At 35.2% G+C, this 19,554-nt stretch overlaps 1 protein-coding gene across 1 annotated transcript; it reads right to left on the reverse strand.

Annotated features, from left to right (window-relative positions):
• Nucleotides 1-31: 31 nt before the first annotated feature.
• On the reverse strand, nt 32-18,286 carry LOC130936671 (helicase and polymerase-containing protein TEBICHI). The gene is made up of 25 exons (XM_057866785.1): nt 18,060-18,286; nt 17,270-17,736; nt 16,077-17,070; nt 15,356-15,420; nt 14,481-14,586; nt 14,134-14,334; nt 13,817-14,017; nt 12,805-12,966; nt 12,483-12,722; nt 12,099-12,311; nt 11,428-11,778; nt 11,101-11,253; nt 10,468-10,689; nt 9,785-10,003; nt 9,549-9,666; nt 8,019-9,181; nt 7,710-7,907; nt 6,077-6,336; nt 3,338-3,527; nt 3,133-3,240; nt 2,244-2,596; nt 1,154-1,262; nt 915-1,055; nt 716-812; nt 32-609 (listed from the first exon to the last, which is right to left on the reverse strand). Exons 1-25 carry the CDS (start codon nt 18,093-18,095, stop codon nt 539-541), a joined length of 6,438 nt encoding a protein of 2,145 aa, XP_057722768.1. The 5' UTR covers nt 18,096-18,286; the 3' UTR covers nt 32-538.
• Nucleotides 18,287-19,554: the final 1,268 nt, after the last annotated feature.

The following is a 19,554-nucleotide window of genomic DNA, read 5'->3' on the forward strand; positions in this document are numbered from 1 at the left end:
TAGATGATGGATTGCTTAATTGACTGATCAGTTATCAGAGTTAATCCTGTCAATTTATTTTCACTTGACATTATGCTGGATGAGAGTTTTACCATTGTTTGTTGAGATGAAACTGTAGCCATTTTTTCTTATAAGGATACAACAGGGGAGTGACCACATTGTCAATTTTCTTTCTTACAAGAGCGTTCTATTATGTACAGATTTCTACAAAATTTTTTGTTTTTCCCATCCTATACATGAAAAATTATTTAATGAATAATTGCAGCATCGCCACTTGTGATGCATCGAACCCGTTTGCTATCTTCGAAATGAGAAATATGAAATCTTGCCAGTATTTCTCGCTCTTAATCTGCAACATAGAAGTAAAACCTCATCAGAATTAATAAGCCTTTTGTTTGGCTACCATGGTCGGGTGATGATTCCCCCCTCCATTCCAGACCTCCCTGAAAATTTAACAATGAAGGTGCCGCTCAATATAATTGAATACTTCTGACATCATGGACTATTCAGTGATGTGATTTTCGGCATTATCTTGAATTTATCTGTCCGGTGCAAATGCCTCCAAAGATCCCCATGTTCTCCCAACTTGGACTTTCGCACGAAGAGGAACTGCACCAGCGCACGGATAATCGTAAAGAATGAATTTGATTTTCACAATATGATAACAGAAACTTTCGTCTACCCAAGTAAAGAAGAGAAAAGCATAAACACATACCAAGAAGTGAGACTGCATTCTCCATGCTTGTCTTTAACAGCGCGGCAGCTTCCCTTATCACCGAAGGATCAACTTCCAGCACCAACTCATCATGCACCTAGTTGTAAATCAATAAAGATTGAAATAAGCAAACACAATGGGGTAAACAAGAGAAATAATAATAATAATAATAATAATAATAATAATAATAATAATAAACCTGTAATGAAATTCGGCAACGATCTCTGAGCATGCGAAACTTGGTTGCCATAGAAGAACTAGAATCCGAACTATCAACACCGTCGACAATCACGGAGTAAATTCTTAGCATTGCAATCTTGATTATGTCTGCAGCAGATCCCTTGAGGAACAGGGGAAAAAATATTAACACAAAGATCATTGAGCTCTGAAAAAAACATAATCTGACTCTGGATCCAGGATTGAAAATTTAAACTATACCTGACAAATGGAATTCACAGCTTGCCTTTGAGCTTTTGATTTTTCTGTACTGTTGCCAAATTTTATTTTAGACAAAAATCGTTTTCTTCCCTTAAGAGTCTCGACATATCTGGATAGTGCATGAAGAAGCAAACCACAAAGTTATAGCCCAACAGTAACAGGCTTAGAAAGAATGCAGTTTATCCTATGTTTTTTTTCCTGATGAAAAATAAAGCTAGCTATACGATAAAATACTAGCATAAATATGCTTAGTTTGCTCTATGGTTAGATATAGAAATCAGTAAATCATTTAAAATAATTAAATTGTTTCTATTTTCTAATACCTAAAACTATAATTTATGTCTACAAAGAAATACAAATAAAAGTGTGGTTAGATAAGACACCATTTCATGAGACTAAAATTTTTGGAAAACAATGTCATATGTTATCAGAGTTTATATGATCAAGGATTAAGAATTCATTGTTAATCCCTATTCTTCCATATAAAACTAGAATTCCACCTCTAGGTATGATGGAGTAAAGTACTATTCACACTTTAACCCTAAAAGGCAGTTTACTAAAGCATATTAAGGGAGGCTTTGGTAAAACTTGTACTTTCAAAAGTTGCTCATCTTTCTTGGCTTTTCAAATATAGCTAACTAAAAGTTCTTAGATAAAACAAAATTAGTGGTTTTCATTCAATAAGCATGAGTTACAACAATAGTATTTAGTGAACTTACTTTTAAATTAAAATAACTTTAATAGACATAAATGTAATAAATAGTAAGAATAAATCTGGATATTCATTAATATATAAGATTATATTAGATTTTTAACTTTAAAAAGCACAAGCTATCTTTAAAATATATATTCTTTTTTGGAAAGCACAAGCACATTTCTAATAAACTTTACCAAACCACCCTAAATATAAAACTATTCATGAACATTCACAAAACATCTTAACCTTTCAGAAATTAATCGCAAGCATAATCAATAATTGTTTGAACCAATTGGTGTCCTAAGCTTATTGCTTACCTCATCTTAGTCATTATAGCATTGCAGAAGGGATATGTCATTTAGGATATACAAAAGTGGGAAAAAGTCTCCTCACCCTTTGAGACGACAAGATGAAACAACTTCATTGAGCCAAGAAGAAACACCAGGAAAAGAGCTTTTGAAATAACTAATCTTTTCTGCAGCTTCATCAGAAGTGCAATCAAGGTGATCAGCAAGGCTATTGGCACCCATTCCATAAAGAATTCCATAAACCATCTTTTTAGTCTGATCTCTCTCATTGGAGCTGACAGAATCCTCTGCACACCCAATCCACCTTGCCGCTATCATTGTAAAGGCATCACCATCAGGCTTACTGAGAAGCTCAATGAGAGAAGAGTCTTTAGAGAAGTGTGCCATCACCCTCAATTCTATTTGAGAATAGTCTGCTGTTAACAGTAACCAGTTGTCCTGCAACAAACAAAATAAACAAATAAGAACACAACACAATCGCTCAAGTATATCACACAAATACACTTTCCTAAACTTTAAAATGTTCCAAATAAGGTTTGTTGAAGAATAGCAGACTGCAACGGATATACATTGGGAGTTTTGGATGATAGGAAGAGAACCCCCCGCCCTGCCGGGGGGTTAAGCGTCGTACTAAAAAGGAGGTTTGTCCTGCTATAAATGTGAATCAAATTTCAGTAGGGAACTTATTGTAGGTGTACAACATCGAAACACATTTTAATTTTTAACGATGCTGGTTGGCATGACAGAGATTGGGGAAACCATTCTACACTAATAACACTCATAAGAACTGGGCACAGCATAGAAAGAAAAACTACACTTGTCTTGAAATTTACTAACTAATCTTGCATTCAATAAAGACCCAGGTCCTATCACACACACATACACAACAACGACAACAACAAAGCCTTATCCCAATAGGCACACACAGATACACAAAACGCAAATAAAACATAACCCAAGGTAAAGTTAAAGACCTGAGTAGGAATAAAGAAATCACGAGCATTAATGCTGTAATGATTTTCATCAGCATCTCCTTCGCTTTTATCCTCTTCCATTTTGAAGTCTACTGTATGTTCAACACACTGCATCGTTCATAAAGACAGTCCATAATATTAAATATAGCAAACAACAAAGGGAAAAAAAAAAAGAAGAGGAAACTTGCAGATTAAGAACATATACCTGAAGATTAGGTTCCTCCATTGAAAGTCGACCAGTTGCTGTAGATGTCTGAAGCCAATGCCCATGTAATGTATACTTCTGTGTGCTTACCGATAGCCTAGCTAGAGAACAAATTGATCCAAGTGTAGTGTTCAAGAGCTTTGCCATTGTTCGATGCTCTTTAATGATTGGAACAATGGGATGTACATGCCTGAAAAATAATCATATTTTCTAGAATAATGTGCAAATATGAAATACAAAGAAATTTTAAATCAAAATACATATATATTGGGGAATATATTTACAACATTTTTGTACACCTTAAAGTGTACACATTTATTTTTGAGATAGTGGCTATAGTTCATTTATTGTCCAAAATTGGAAGGTGTACCATGTACCAAAAAGATTGTGCAAATAACACTTATATATTTAGCCTCCTACATATAATAAAAAATTCTGGTCTCTACAGCATGGTAAATGTAATAGGGTATACTATAAATCAAATAACATACAAATCAAATAATCAACTCATGGAAATAATATGGGAGGTTCATCATAATATTCCTAAAACTGAGATTAGAAATGTTCAAACTCAATGGGATATCACTGTTGGGCCAACCGTGGAGAGCTCTCGACCACCGGGGAGACTTCGGGGAGGAATCAAGCGAGAGAACATAAGATGAGAAGACACCACATCCAACTCAAAACCTTAAGGTGTCAAGTTAATGGGTCTCTCATCTTATAAACTCCTCACTCTTCCATGCTTTCTTTGATGTGGGACTAATTTCAACACTTCTCACACTTGCAACACTAACAATCACAGCCCCTTCGGAACCCACTTTGTCACCTTTTATTAACCCTCTTGCCTCTGCTCTAAAAATCAGCAGACCAAGAGTATCTACTACTAGGTGAACAAAAAGAGGGATAGGCAATCACCATGTCTCAGGTCCCTTTCACCAAAAAACTATCACTTTGGCTAGCCATTGACAATCTCTTGTAAGACATCCAGAAATGCCTTTCTGTTGCAGAACTTTATCCAAGAAGCTCCAGCTAACCTTGTCAGAAGCTTTCTCAAAGTCTAACTTAAAAAGAATACATTCTTTTGATCTTCTCCTCATCATCCACCACCGAATTAAAATCAACATCCTAGCCAAGCACTTTGGTTGTCCAAAATAGCATCTCCGAGCATTTCACTCAAGTGGGTGGAAAACCTTTCTAATGATCTTGTACATGCTGGTTAAGAGGCTAACAGGTCGATAGTCCTTGACTCTAATCAACCTATCCTTCTTAGGAATGAAGGTGACAAAAGTGGAATTCATGCTCTTCCTAATATTTCCATTCCTGTGAAATTCCTCAAACACCTCAAAAGATCATGCTTGATAACAATCCAACACGCTTGGAAAAAACAGAGTGAAACCATCAAGTCCAAGTGCATTATCCTTATCCATGCTCCAAACAGCCTGTTTAATTTTCTCTAGATCAAAAGGTCTCTCTAGAAAGGTTGTTTTGCCCTGGGGAATTACCAACCAATCTATCCTTGAAGAAAGGTCTAGATTTGTTTTCCTCATAGTAAAGCATCATAAAAAACCATGTTTGCTTCTGGAGCTTTTCTTCTTTCTATTTAGGTGCTCTTCTATTTCACTTTCTTCATAAATGACTAGTTTGAGTGTTTGAGGATGATGATGAATGCAGAAACATGGTGGGTGGTACGAACAAGAATGAAGAAGGTAATGAAAAATCAATGACTTTTCACGGAATATTTTATTTAATTCAAGTGTTGGTAACAATACCCTGTGGGTACTCAATTGAATTGTTTTTATTTAAGGTAGGAACCTGAATACAAATTTAAAACTACAGCAATTTATTTGAAATTTCAGTAAAAATATAAGGGCCTTAAGAAAAATCAAGTTAAAGATTGACATATTTTCTTTACTTATGCATTACATCTGATCACACCGTGTCTACTTTAAAAGATACAGACTCCCTAAACGTTCATCTTTCATAAGATTTTTTAAAAAAATAAAAGAAAATACCGCTCCTTAATTTTCATCCAGACACATGGAGAATTCTCCAGACACAACATTTATTTTCAATGATAAAAGCAAATGCTACCAACATATCAACATAACCAAATCACCTAAATGGATCAAACTTGTCTTCTACATACCAAACCTACTATAAATATGTTTGTGCGGTATAACATCCTTCCATCCCACTTAAGTCAAACCATCAAAATCTGAAACATTTTAAAGATTTTCACGTATTATTTCTCTTGATCTTTCTCATCTCTAGTTATTTAATATTTAGATACAGTCCGCCCGATAGTACTTAGCTCATACGTCCTTTTGTAAGGTTGAAAATCAAAAGAGGAAAGAAAATCATTAAATAAGAAACTGGAGGCATAGACATAAATTCGCAAACCCAAGGAAAGGCATTTGTTGCTCTTCTATTTATTTATTGAGTTTAATTTTAATGCACTGACAGTGTAAAGCATTTTACACAGTCATGCAATCACATTTATCCTTTTGGATAACCATTCATGCAGTCAATGTGAAAGGTAATTATTTTTACTGATATGGTGCTACGTAATTGGATGCACGTGTAAAATTACTTTACATTGACAATGCATCAAAATTAAATTCTTATTTATTATATAAACTACCTACTAAGTACTAACAAAAGCAACAGCAAAGCATTAGAAGTTATTGGAAGATTGCTTTTAATAACAATTAAAAGGAAAAAGAAAAACTTGCTGAATACCTTAATGCATCCAAGCATTGCTTTCCAGTACTTGCATGTTTTTTCCCCTTATTTCGGCCATCAGGAATAGGCAGCATCAAGTGTTCAAAGAGCACCTTTGCAATGTCTGCTGGCATGTTCAATGAAAATGTAATCCCAGCCAGCTTATAAGCTTCCTTTTCAAGATACTTCAGCCTTTTCACCAACAATTTACGAGCCTGAATGCATCTCTCCAAGTCGACACCAATTCCCCATAGTTCCATGTCAGCAAGAACATTTACCTAAAGCAGCATCCATGTAGCATTACTCAGTGCATGTAAACATATAAAACAACTGAGAACATAAAACCATAAAAACAAACATCAAGGTAACTTGGTATAATTGTTCATAGTCTTAGTTTATAATTGTGACAGTACATATTATTTATAATATTTATATTGAGAAAATTTATGGAGAAAAAATAAAGCAAATTCTAAATAACATCCTTCTTATCACTGCATTGAATGTTTGTAAAAGCATCTTGCTGCCAAACTTCAAATAATCAAAATGGCCTGAAAATAACATACCTTTATACATTCCAAATAAAAGCTAATATCAACTATTTCATCACCTTTTTTACTTTTATGGCTTTTCTTTAAGCTTTCAAGCAAATTAAAAACGAGATTAATTCATGGTTTAGTATTTAGCAGCTAAATCACCTTATATGATACATTGCAAGGATATGCAAGTCTAATGCTAATCTTTCTATATGATATTTCACCAAATATAAGGAGAAAATCCATCAGAGTCAGCATGTAGAACCACACAAAAATTTTAACTATACAATTAAGAAATTAAAATATTTGTCATTTAGTGAATTTCATATACAGTTAATCTCAGACTTCAATGGAATAGATTGGTTAACATGTTGATAATTGTTCATAAGTTCATTGCATAGTTAGCATTTCCAGAAAACCCAAATTGGAATAAATTTACTACACCGTTGACAGAACAACACCAATAAATGAACATTTGAGTTATACAAATATCCAAAATCAACAAGCTATATAAAATCTTTTGTCTTGCTTGCTGAAGGAATTCATATTTTCAATATCAATATATATAACCAAAACAAAATTTCCAACATGAGAAAGGACCAAGATGTCTTTACATGAGAAAGTTTTACATGTCTATGCATATGTCCAAGAAAGGTCCTAACCCCTAAATGAATCCAGCACTTGTTCGATATAGTTTACAATTTTTTTGATGCATCAAATGTGCAATGCATGAATTTATAATTTATTGTAATGCATACATCCTACAATAAACAAGTTGCTAATTTTAGTGTCAACACACATCAGAATAAAAACACACTTCATTAAGTAATAAAGTTAATGAAGTCTAGAGAAGTGTTGGCTAGTTAGAACAGTAGAGCCAGCTAGGATAGGACAGCTATAAGTTAATTACAGCTTCCATATCTAACTTAAGTATGAAAGCACTATTCTGCCCTTTGGACTAGCTTATGCAGAATCCTATCCCACATTGTATATAAACACAGATCAGTGCTAAGCTCAATCATAATACAGAGTACACATTTCTGAACTTTCTCTCCTCTTTGAATTCTCTCGTATCTCAAACTGTATTATTAAAATTAAAAAATTACTTAAAATCTTACCAAAGGGATTTCTATTCTCATAAGCACTTCAACAAGTTCTTCAGAAACAAGTAATTTCCAAAGAACAGAACATAATGCTCTTGTTTGGGCAACCCGTCGGCAGCAACCATTATGTGCAGCTCTTCGCATCTGATTCTTCCACCTGCCACTCTGATTAGCAGCTGCAGCATCCTCAGAGGATAACCTCTTCTTTACCTCCTAAAACATCAACATAAATACTTAACTCTAAACGACCTAATATCTCCTACAATAACACAAAACATAGTCACATATGTACAAGTATCCATGCAATTTGAATATTTACATTACCTTCTCCAGGTTTGGATTTGAGCTCCTCTCTTCATCAGGCCACAGTATCCAAGTCACAATACACATGTCAATTACATCTTTAATGAGGACACGTGGTAGCAATACATATGAACTATCTACAATTTCAAAGTCTTCATTATTTCCGAGATTGTAAGAGCAACCAAACCTCTGAAGTGAAACTGCAGGCTTTTTTAAAACCTGAATTTGAATCTTCAAATTCCAAGTGAACTTTTTGACATCTCTTTTTCCTAATATTTTACTAATCCTGCTCCATCTATCCTTGGCAATCTCCAAATCATGCTTAGAATTAGAAGATGAAACTTTCAGCTTGTGACTGCATGCACTCAAGGATAAACTGTCATCGCTTTTACCCGTAGACAACAAAATATCCCTGGGAAGGTTAATGTAGTATACAGGAGAGCATTCCCAACAGATGGCTATGCCATGTATTTCAAAAGGAGCAGGAGAGTGCAGTTCCAATCGTTTGATATAGTGGATATCAAAGTAGAACTCTGGCAAAGTTTCCCATAGATCCAGAAATGAATCAATCCCACCAGGACTACTACCTGCATTAATGGGACCTCTCTGGGTGGAACTTTCCATATTTCCACTTGCTAAAATTCTACTATGATGTTGGTCCTCTGAACCACGAGCTAGGCACCCATCATGTATGACGGTGGTATCAGTTGGATTCTGTAACTGATCAGAGAGAGTGGGCAGATCTACATTCTTGGTAGGGTCAAAAGCAGCATTGGGCTCATTCCTTATAGATCCAATAACTGGAGCTTCAGAATTTTCAGTAGACAAATTAAATGGAACCTCACTGATTGGTTTTCCTTTCAGATAAACTAGAGCATCATTTTCAGAATCTTGTCTCTGTCTTGCTAAAGCAACTTCATTAGAACTATCATTGTGGACTGCATCAACAAAACTATGACTAGTGTGAGCTGTGTCACTTCCAGAGTTACTTCCAGCTTCTTTCTTGGTAGAATCAGAAGCAGCAGTAAATATGGGAGGAGCAAACTGTGGGACATCATATCCAAGTGACTTATATGCTGAGAAAGCAGCAACCCTTGCCTCATCAGCTTTATCAAGAACAATCTTTCGAGCACCATTCTTGATCTTCTTCGCCACACCAAATTGTAAACTCCGTTTCGCAGAGCCTTCCAAAATAAACAAAATTAAATCTCGTCAAAATAGAGTCTAGATTGTCTCCACAGACATCAAAGATTTATGGAATGAATTGAAGCAATAAATTAAAGTCAAGTAGAAACTATAACAAGAATTGAAGATAAACTCAAAGAAATAAAAAAATATAGCGCAGTGCTAACAGACTCAATTGAAAATGTTATCAAGAAATATCGACAAACAAGAGGTCCATATAAGATGTTAATCCAATTATTTTAATGCCATTTTAATCATATGTGATTTTTCATGTAATAAAGCACCAAAAAGGTTATCTCAATCTTTTAAACATAAAAACAAATAAATAAATAAATAAATTCACTAATAAAAATTTTTGAAGATGACCTTCTGTTGCCCATGATGAAGATTCAAAAAGCGCCTTAACTATTTCTGGTACCGAAGCTTCAGCAATTGCAAGAGGTGTTCGTAAACCTGCTTTATAGAGTGCTCTAGCTCGAGAACCCTACAAATTGAATGGTAAACAAGGCAAAGCAATGAGCTCTATCACAAGCCTATACTAAGAACAAGACATAAACTATTTGATGGAATATGCCAGAGTGATAGCATTCGACTGCACCTACTTTAACATAGGGAATGGCAGTAAGCTCTACAATCTCTGCTCTGACTCCAAATGACACACGATTCTGAAATTTAGCAACTAAGCCTTCAAGATCATGCCAGCCAAGCCTCTCACAGAATGCAGAAACCATAGATGCAAACCTTCCAGCATTCTCTTGCAAGGCTTGAACCATTCCTCTGGCAACTTTATATGCTTCACAAACCTCGCCCACAGGAGTTTCCTTTAAAAAAGCACATTCATTCAAAGAATGATTTAATCACTAGAAAAATATTATAGATTAAATAAAGAGGAAAAGTATTGTTAAAGCAATTGTTAAAACAAAAGTTGAAATATTGTTAGAACTACAACAGTAAGCAGAACAAAATTTTATGACACTATCCTTTAAATATTGTTTACTTTCGCTTAACAGCAATGCTTTGCTTTTTCCGTTACCCCTTGACTTCCTTTAGGATCTAATTTACATTCATGGCTTCTCTTTGATCCTCTCCACTCTGTTACTTTCAGGAATTTTCCATAATTGGACATGCAAAAGGGTACTGTGTTAACACCTTGAGTTCTTGTTCTAACTGAGAAGGATTCCTTCTTACTTTTCTATCTTTTTTTCCTAATGGCATCCATCTTTGGAAAAACAAAGAAAAAAAATACAAATAGTGATATTTTAATCCACACAACAGGAAAAAGCACCTGAACTAGCAGCGACAAAATAAGAGCTACATAGAATCGTCTACAGACACGAAGTGTTTGATCATCTGAGAGTGCAGTTGCATCAGAGATCCCGAGTTGATTTCCTCGTTTATTGTTTATCCCTCTTGTACTGTCGCTTGACTTGTTATAAGAACGTATAGGTGCCCCATGTGCCATACGCATCAAGAATGGTTCCGTCACACCTACTCGATTACCAACTGACTGCAAAAAGTAAAATAAATAATGAAATAAAAATTAAAAAAATCAATGATAATCAACAGGTGTTACAAATATGCTAAAGCTTCCATAGAACAGTTATGTCAAAACTACAAACATAAAGTTACTCCAAATTGATCTCCCTTGACATTTAAAGACAATTCAAACAGTACACTTTGCACAGCATACTAGTACTAGAATAACACTGACATAGAGCTCTGACTTCCAATTTTACCATTTCATTGTTCATTTATATAGTTTGGACACTTTCCGTACTATAAATTTATTTCTTCTGCAAAGATAGGTTATATTGAATATCTGATGAAATCCAAGCAGCTCCAAAAGTCTTTCTGAAAAGCAACATGGGAAGTTACATCATGAACTATGTCATGGCTGTATTTTCTAGAAGAAACCAACCTGGTCAAGTGGAGACAATTTCACAAATCGCTCATAGTACAATTCCCAATCTGGCTCAACATCAACATTGATTGGAGTGACCAAGTAAACTAAGTGCAGGTCAGATGCGAGGACAAATCCTTCCCTAGCCCTTGAAAGGTCAGCGAGCACAATCTAAGATCAACCATACATAACAGGTTAATGCCAATGATAAACATAACTTTTAAAACTTCCCCAAATTATCCACTTCCCCAAATTATCCACCTAAATATTAAGCCATCCCCAGAATAAGAAGAACCAAAGAGAACAAACAGAACAGTGAAAATAAAAGTAAACAGAAACATTTACAAGTGATTCTTCTGGAGAGAGAGAGCTGCCAAATGATGCACGTCCAAGAGGTGTTGTACTGTAAAGTTTAGTGTCTTCATTCCATTCAAGAAACTTTCTTTGGCACAACCAGCGGAGGGATTCTTGTGCAGACTTTACCACATCTTGGAATGGTTTTGTGGAGTTCAAAAGAGTACATCTAACGTAGCGATGAACATCACTAGCTGTTTGAACTATTCCACCAGCCACAACTTCTAAGATTGCATGAGTCATCCCATTCACATCTTCAGATAAACAGGAATGTAATGGTGGACAGCTTTCATTAAGAAGCCCCATAACTCTTTTTACTTCTTCTGGTTTGCAGATAAGTACCTATGAAGATCAAAATCATTTTACACATTCAACTAATCAATTAAGTATAACAAAACAGTGCAATCAATGTAACATGAATATGCCCACATACATATAAATTATAATTAATTAAACTATAACATGTATGTGAAAAGCATAACCAAGTAGAAGCAAACAATATGCATATGGAATTATTGAATATGTTAAGTACAACAAGAGAAGAAATAAATAAAGATGATAATGAGTCAAAATACATAAAAGTACAATATATCAATCAGCCTAAAAACAAAACACAAACACTACCCATATAATAGTTGAAAGTGTAACAGAAAAGGGCATACACTTTCTCCTTTTGTATCAATTCCAGTACGACCAGCACGACCAGCCATCTGTTTGTACCTCGTCCCATCTATAAAATCACGACCAATTCTAGGCTGGCGGAAAATAACCCTCCTAGCTGGCAGATTAACCCCAGCCGCTAAGGTTGATGTGGCAGTTAAAACACGTAAAAGTCCTTTTCGGTAACAGGTTTCAATTATCTCTCTTTCCTCAACCTGAGAACAGTGAAAATGCTCTAGGACTTGAGAAATAGGTGAAATATTCTGCCACAAATTCATTCTATATACCATACGTAGAGTTCAGGTCAAATGAGGAATTCTACTAAATTGAGTTTGCACTAACAATGTTAGCAGAAGCTATAAACAAAGAAGAAATAAAAGAATTACCGTGAGGCCAGCATGGTGAAATGCAACACCCGAAGGAAGGGTTTCCTCTAATACGGGATCCAACCCAGCAGGACACTTTCTCAACGAGTCGATAGCAGAAGTAATATCAGCAAACTCACAGTCATTCTCCTGAATATTAGCAATAAAGCTTTTAAGGAACTTTCCAACATGCCTTGCTGTCGATTCACAACCCTTTCGACTAGAGCAAAATATTAAGACTGATTGTCCCTCTTGAACAACCTGAAAGCATATTAATTGTTGATAATTATTCAGGGTTCACTACAGAGTGTATACATTGCAGTTAAGACTCTAAAGTACCCACCTCATTACAAAGCTCAACAACATGATCTGGATCTTTACCACCAAGATCAGCTGCCATTGAGATTGTTCTAGAAAGTTCCATACTCTTGTCATATATGGAATTACCAACTTTTATATATTCTTCTAAAGGAACTGGCCGGAACTCTGTCTGGTATAGTGCTGCCTTGAGGTAAAATTTGCAACAATCAAATTAAAAGATAATCACCAGAAGAAAAGGTGCTTATAGTAATATGACAATGTTGAAAGCTTCATTTATCATTTTGGAAACCAAATTATCTAGCACAGTAATACTTGTACCTCAGATAGAGTCTACAAATTATGATTCAAAGAATTCCCTGAAGTTTCATATCGTCTTTTGAATTAAAAATCATGAACTGCAAGATAGATTCCTCTTAGGATTTGCCTTGCTGATGCTGAGTTTCTTCAATTTCATGTCAATGTTCATCAGCAGTGCATTTTGGTGGGGAAGAAAGTGAAAACCAATAAAATCCTATTTTCTATTTTTACTTTTTCATTTCAAACAAACCTAAAACCAGAGAACATTAGAAAATGGAATGGAAAATGTTTGCGCAGACCAAACATGCCCTAAATGAATTACTTCACAACCAGAATATTAATTTAGTGTGATATCAACATAGGAAGAAGATCGTCGTCAAAATGCTTAGGAAGATAATCCAGTGCAAATCCCCAGTTCACCACCTCCTGATCTTCCCCCCAGCAGGGCAACAACTCCCTAATTCTCTATTTATTTCCACCTTTATTCATTATATCCATGCACTCTAGTATTGTCTAGGTTCCTAACACAGTCAGGTGGGATCAAAGTTTTCTGAAAGATAAATACCAATATGTATGTTATGCAGATCATGTCTGAACAGATTGAAGTCCAATAATTGCTACTTTTTGGACTTATTTTAGGTTATAAATGGAAAAAAAAATAATACATGCTATTCTTATGTTTGTTAATGAAGCATTTGTTATGTATGGAAATAAATAATGTTTGAAACACTCCATACTTGAAGCCAGTCAGCAACTGCTGCAACATTTGGCATTGTTGCACTCATTCCAACAATTTGCAGACCTTGAGCAGGATCAGACTTGTCGCTGCTTCCACCTGAACTTTCTCCTTCACTTGATTTTGAAATACCTTCTCCTGCCGCATAACGAAGTTTTGTCAGCATGAGTTCCAGAAGATAACCTCTATTTGCATCACCAACCTGTTAAAAGACATAAGCAACAAAACACTATGAGAACTGTCTAAGTGTACCATTTTGCATGTAATAGAATTCCCATCTCCTAAACGTGTAACTAAAAAGTTAATGAGTGACAATACCATATGCAACTCATCTATCACAATAATTCCCATCTCTGATAAACGGCCCTCTTCCAATAATCTATTGATTAAGGAGTTTGCCTTCTCTATCGTGCAAACAGCCACAGAAGTGTCTTTAGGAAGTGTTCCACCACCTTGGTTCCCAAAATAACTACGAACATATTTACCAAGTGGCTCAAGAAGACGTTCAAGGTGTTCTGCCTGTGAACCAAATTGACATCTAAGTGTAAATTTTGAGCTGTTGAAATATGGAAGTTCATAAGCACATCCACAACCTGAATCGTATTTTTAAAAATATAAATAAATGAAAAATTAAAAAATTAAACAGAAGAGAACAAAAAGTGCACCTTTTCAGCACAGATTGACACATATGGAAGAACAAGTATTGCCATTTTATCAGTAGATATCACCCTCCGCAGCATTAAAATCTCAGCAACGATACTCTTACCAGCACTGTGGCAACAAGAAAATCATTTCATACATGTTTTCCTCGAAAGGAAGACATATAAAGGTAAAATGAGAAGGATATAGAGAAAACAAAACATACAAATCAAATTTATAAAGGAAAATATAGATAGACAGGAATTTCAACAGTGTAAAAGATGATAAATAACATGATGCAGGTATAGAAGAAACGATATAGATCTTGAGCAATGATATACACAGAAGTATAAAATAATATATTGATTCAGTTAGACATTCAACACAAGAAAAGTAATATAATATGAAATAAAACATTTATTGATTAAATATGCTTCTTTTTCCAGATGTCATTACAAAAGTATAAGGCTGTAAGTGATCTTAGTATTTCTGACCAAACTCAAGAATAGCATTCTATCTAATGAAATCCTGAAGGTGGAAGACGAAACAAATGCAAACACGTTCCTCAAATTCGTGACCCATGGCACATTATCATTAAACCCTTTACATAAATGAATAGGGCATAAATATAACAGGGTGCTGTAAGATCCCACATTGAGGAAGTGCAACTGTGTTAATTCTGCATGGTTGTATACCCTAGTTATGGCTGATTAAGTAACTACTTGGGTATTTCCCCTTATTGAGCCTGTGTGCTGGCACAAGTACATACACACAAACAAGCACTCACTATAGATACTTTTGCATGCTCTCTGTCCTGATATAATTGTTTTCCAATACTACCCAAATTATCTGTTCCTTCCAGACACATTTTACAGAAATATCCAGTTGCATAAGAGAGTACCTTGTAGAAGCACAATATACAAGATTTCTTCTCTGAAGGACACCATCCACCCGAAGACAGTCAACCTAATAGATAGAAAGATAAATAGAAAGTTCCAATAAACTTATATATGCCAGAACAAAAGGTTTTTGAAGTAAATAATTTTTAAGATCAGATCATAATGTTAAACACAGCCATATTTCAAGAAGTTCTCATATCCAACTAAATTTACACTGTTTTTACACCTGGTTAATTACATAAATATATATACCAAATTATGTTTATTTCACAGATAACAAGTACCAAGTATTTTCCCCTGGTACCAAAAAAGAGGCACGACTAGTTACAAATTTGAACATCATTAATTCCTATCAAAAGAAAACATCCATTAACCACATATATCATAAATTATGTCACAATAATAACCAAACAATATGACTAACGGGAAATTTGCACATCGTTCGAGCAGCTTAGACAGGGTGGATAGAGCAAGCTTAGAAAGGGTGGATACTTTTGGTGTAAAATCAGAACCCACTAAACACTAAGCCAACAACTTGAACAAAAGTTAAGATACATTAATAGAAAGAAAGAAATGGGAAAAAAAAGTAAAACAAATAGCAGCCAGTACCCAGTAGTGCAATACATTTGGATAGAAGAGCATAAAATCAGTTTTATAGAAAAAATAATGTGTAGCAAATTGTTATAATACTTAAGGAGCAACTTCATATAAAAGGCAACTAACCTGCCATTCATAAAGCTTTGAGATTCCTTTCTTTCTATATATACTGCATATTTCAGGTGGAAGCCAGCTGTTTAGCTCTAAATGATTCTTAAACGACAGACTACTCGACGGAGTACAAGCTTCATCAGATTTATGTGTATTAACTGCCATCGCAACCTCATTGAGGGGTGAATTAAATGTCATACTAATATTATCCTGACTTGAAAAATTCATTCTTTTGCATCCTGCATCTACTAAAGGCTTCTCCTTCCCTTCATCAATCTTTTGATATCTATGGTCTGTTACAGAACCACACTCATACTGTCTACCACCCTCACAAGTAACATTAGTCAGATTACCAACACCACAATCTTGCAGGGTACTTTCACCCAAAATATTATCCTCTAATGAAAAATCAAAATGCTTCACAGGAAGAACAGAGACTTCTTTCTTGGAACCTTTGGTGTGCATCCCCGCTTCCCCCTTCCAAAATCTGCTCTTGCATTGATCCATTACTTCCCTCAGCTTTCCATCATGACTTTGTAAATTAGATGAATTCTCCATTTCATGTTGCTCATCCACCACATTAATCTTGTGCATAACAATAGAAGAATCATGAGTCACAGGAACACAGAAACCATCAGCAACTTGAATCGCTTCATTCCAAAAAGCTGAGCCAGGTGAAAAACTTGAGCTTCCACGTGTTGACTTTGGAGTCTCCTCGACACATGCTTTGACAACCAAGGATCCTGGTGTATTAAATTCAGCAGGATTCATACTTGAAGTAGGTGTATGGGTACATTTTCGAAGGCTCGGGTCACTACCAACAACACCAGAACAGATTTCTTTAGGAATATCATCACTAGAGATGTTTTCACTACCAAAATGTGGCTCACTAGTGGGGTCCTCACACTTCTCCGCCAAACTAATATTTTTATCTACTAATGTAAGAGAACAATGTCTGGTATGAGCATCTTCTTTCATTTCCGACGACAAACGAATCTGGTCTACTCCACTGCAAGCAGCATAGTTCAAATTATATAAGAAGCAGGAATTGATAGTTTAAAATAAATAAATAAAATAGAGGTAGTAGAAAAACCTACAACAACAAAACCCATGCTTGCACATATCCACAGCAAAGTGCAAACAGATGACCCTACCAATCATGACAGAGCCAACATGATCTAATTGGTCAAAATTATAAAGGAATGTACCTGCAATACAAGGACAGAAACTCTGCCGCAAATCGCTTCGCATCCGAGTTTGGCACACCCATTCCCATACCACTCCATCCTTTTTCCTGGCCAGGGTCTCCAACCACCATGGAACTCACCTTCGATGATTCATCCATTAGTCCTGAAGGCAAAGCTTGTGCCAGCTCATTCCCTTGGGCCGACAAAACAGGCAGCTTACTGTGCTCATAATCAATACAACTACTAACATCTAAAGCTAAATTTCTCTTAACCGAATGCTGCCTAACCAAAGACTCCCCAACCGGGGTGGCCACATTGGACAGCCTGGCAGCATGGCAATCATCTTGTGAAGAAACCAAGTAACTGTCCAAAGTTCCTTTGGCACTAGGAGACCCATCAACCCCATGATGCTTTGCACCTTTCTCAGATCTCCCAGGCATAGAAGCAGGCGACACCGCAGCCGCTTTCCTTTTCTTCGAAGGATAAAACTGTATCATGCAAAAACTCAGTCACCAATACCAGTGAGAAACAGAACAATCCATAGATTCTCTAAATTCAAACCAAACCAATAAAAAAAAAAAGCAATAACCATCGTAAGTCATGCTCAAGAAACAAACTAGGCATAAGGGAAACAAAAACTGTTTTCGCTAATTACCAAAGGAAAATGAGAGATTTTCGGTGATATGCAAGAAACAAAACAAATCAGATTCTAGTAGTTATTTTTCGTTCTTTTCAGAGTGAAATGTGAAGAAAGAACAAAAATGAGTATGAACGGCGTTGTTAAGGGTTGGGAGTGAAATTTGGGGAGGACCTGATCAATGCGATTGCGAGGAGAACCAGAATCCATGGTAGAAGAGGAGGACTTTCACGGTTTCCAGAACTCAAGATCCTTCTTCTTGTTCCTCGTCTACTTCAGTGTGCCCTAATCGCGAGAACCATGAAAGGTTGGAGTCCTTTTCATGGCGGAGTGCCTGCCTGAAATGGCAGTGGCGAAGCGGAGTGTGGAAATGGAAGTGGCGCTGATAACTTCAAATTGAAATTGAAATTGAAAACTGTGGTGGCCCATGAGAACTTGAACATTTTTGTGTTTTATTTCTCCATAATTTAAAAAGCTTTTCTTTTTTGGACGGGGGTTAAAAAGCTTGAATTTATTGAGTTTACACAAATAATTCTCTCTTTTTTTGGTTTGTACCAAGGTATCCATTGGGCCAAAAGCCCAATCCCAATGAGCCCAGCTCAACTACAATGAGCCCAGTCCAATCACAGTCTCACAAGTGACAAGTTGGGTCTTTCAGAAGAGTTCTGACAATGTGGCACGTTGTAGTGGCATGTATAGTAATGGCAAATATGTTTGTTTTCTAAAGAGCTACACCAATTCTTACTCTGAGTTAATAGTCAAAATCGTCTTTAAAAGATATTCCATCTTTATTTTAGTCTTTGAAAGATAAAATTATTCAAAATTATCCTCAAAAGATACATGATTTGGTCACATTAGTCCTTCCGTCAGTTAAATGATGACGTGGTGGATTGATGCCACGTATCACAAAATGATTGGTTGACGTGTCAGATCAGTGTCACATGTCACTTGACATGTAAAAAAGTTATTTATAATCAAAATAGTCTTTGAAAGTTCAGACGTAAGTCATTTTCATTCCTAAAATTTTAAAAATTAATCAAATTAGTCCCTATATAATTTTTTATTTTTTTATAATATTAAATTTGAAATATTTTTTTATACTACTAATTTTAATAGAAATATAATTGACAAACAAAAAATTAATAATTGTATCTTTTCTTCTTAAAATTTTTTTCAATAAAATTATCTCTCTCCTTTAATTCTTCTCAAAATCTCTCTTATTCTTTTCTATTCTAAAACATTTTTCTTACACTATCACATTTTGCTGGAATATATATATATATATATATATATATATATATATATATATATATATACTCAAAATTGAAATGTATATTTTGTTTGTCAATTACATTTCTATTAAAATTAGTAGTATCAAAAAAATTTCAAATTTAATATTATCAAGAAAAATAAAAAAAATTTATATAAGGACTAATTTAATTAATTTTTAAAATTTTAGGGATGAAAATGGCTTACCTCTTAACTTTCAATGACTATTTTGATTATAAATAAATTTTTTACATGTCAAGTGACACGTCAACCAATCATCTTGTGACACGTGGCATCAACCCACCACGTCATCATGTGCCATGTGGCACTTAACATGACACGTCATCATCTAACTGACAGAAGAACTAATGTGACCAAGTCGTATATCTTTCGGGGACGA

The sequence above is a fragment of the Arachis stenosperma genome, chromosome 6 (assembly GCF_014773155.1).
Source record: "Arachis stenosperma cultivar V10309 chromosome 6, arast.V10309.gnm1.PFL2, whole genome shotgun sequence".
NCBI classification, from domain to species: Eukaryota; Viridiplantae; Streptophyta; class Magnoliopsida; order Fabales; family Fabaceae; genus Arachis; species Arachis stenosperma.

What these genes read in the sequence shown, in the direction of transcription:
- LOC130936671 (XM_057866785.1), bottom strand. Translation starts at nt 18,095, where the DNA reads ATGGATTCTGGTTCTCCTCGCAATCGCATTGATCAG. An exon ending in CAAAGCTTTATGAATGGCAG is followed by an intron (nt 15,421 to 16,076) that starts GTTAGTTGCCTT and finishes TCTATCTATTAG; the next exon opens with GTTGACTGTCTTCGGGTGGA. An exon ending in GAATGCAGTCTCACTTCTTG is followed by an intron (nt 610 to 715) that starts GTATGTGTTTAT and finishes GCGCTGGTGCAG; the next exon opens with TTCCTCTTCGTGCGAAAGTC.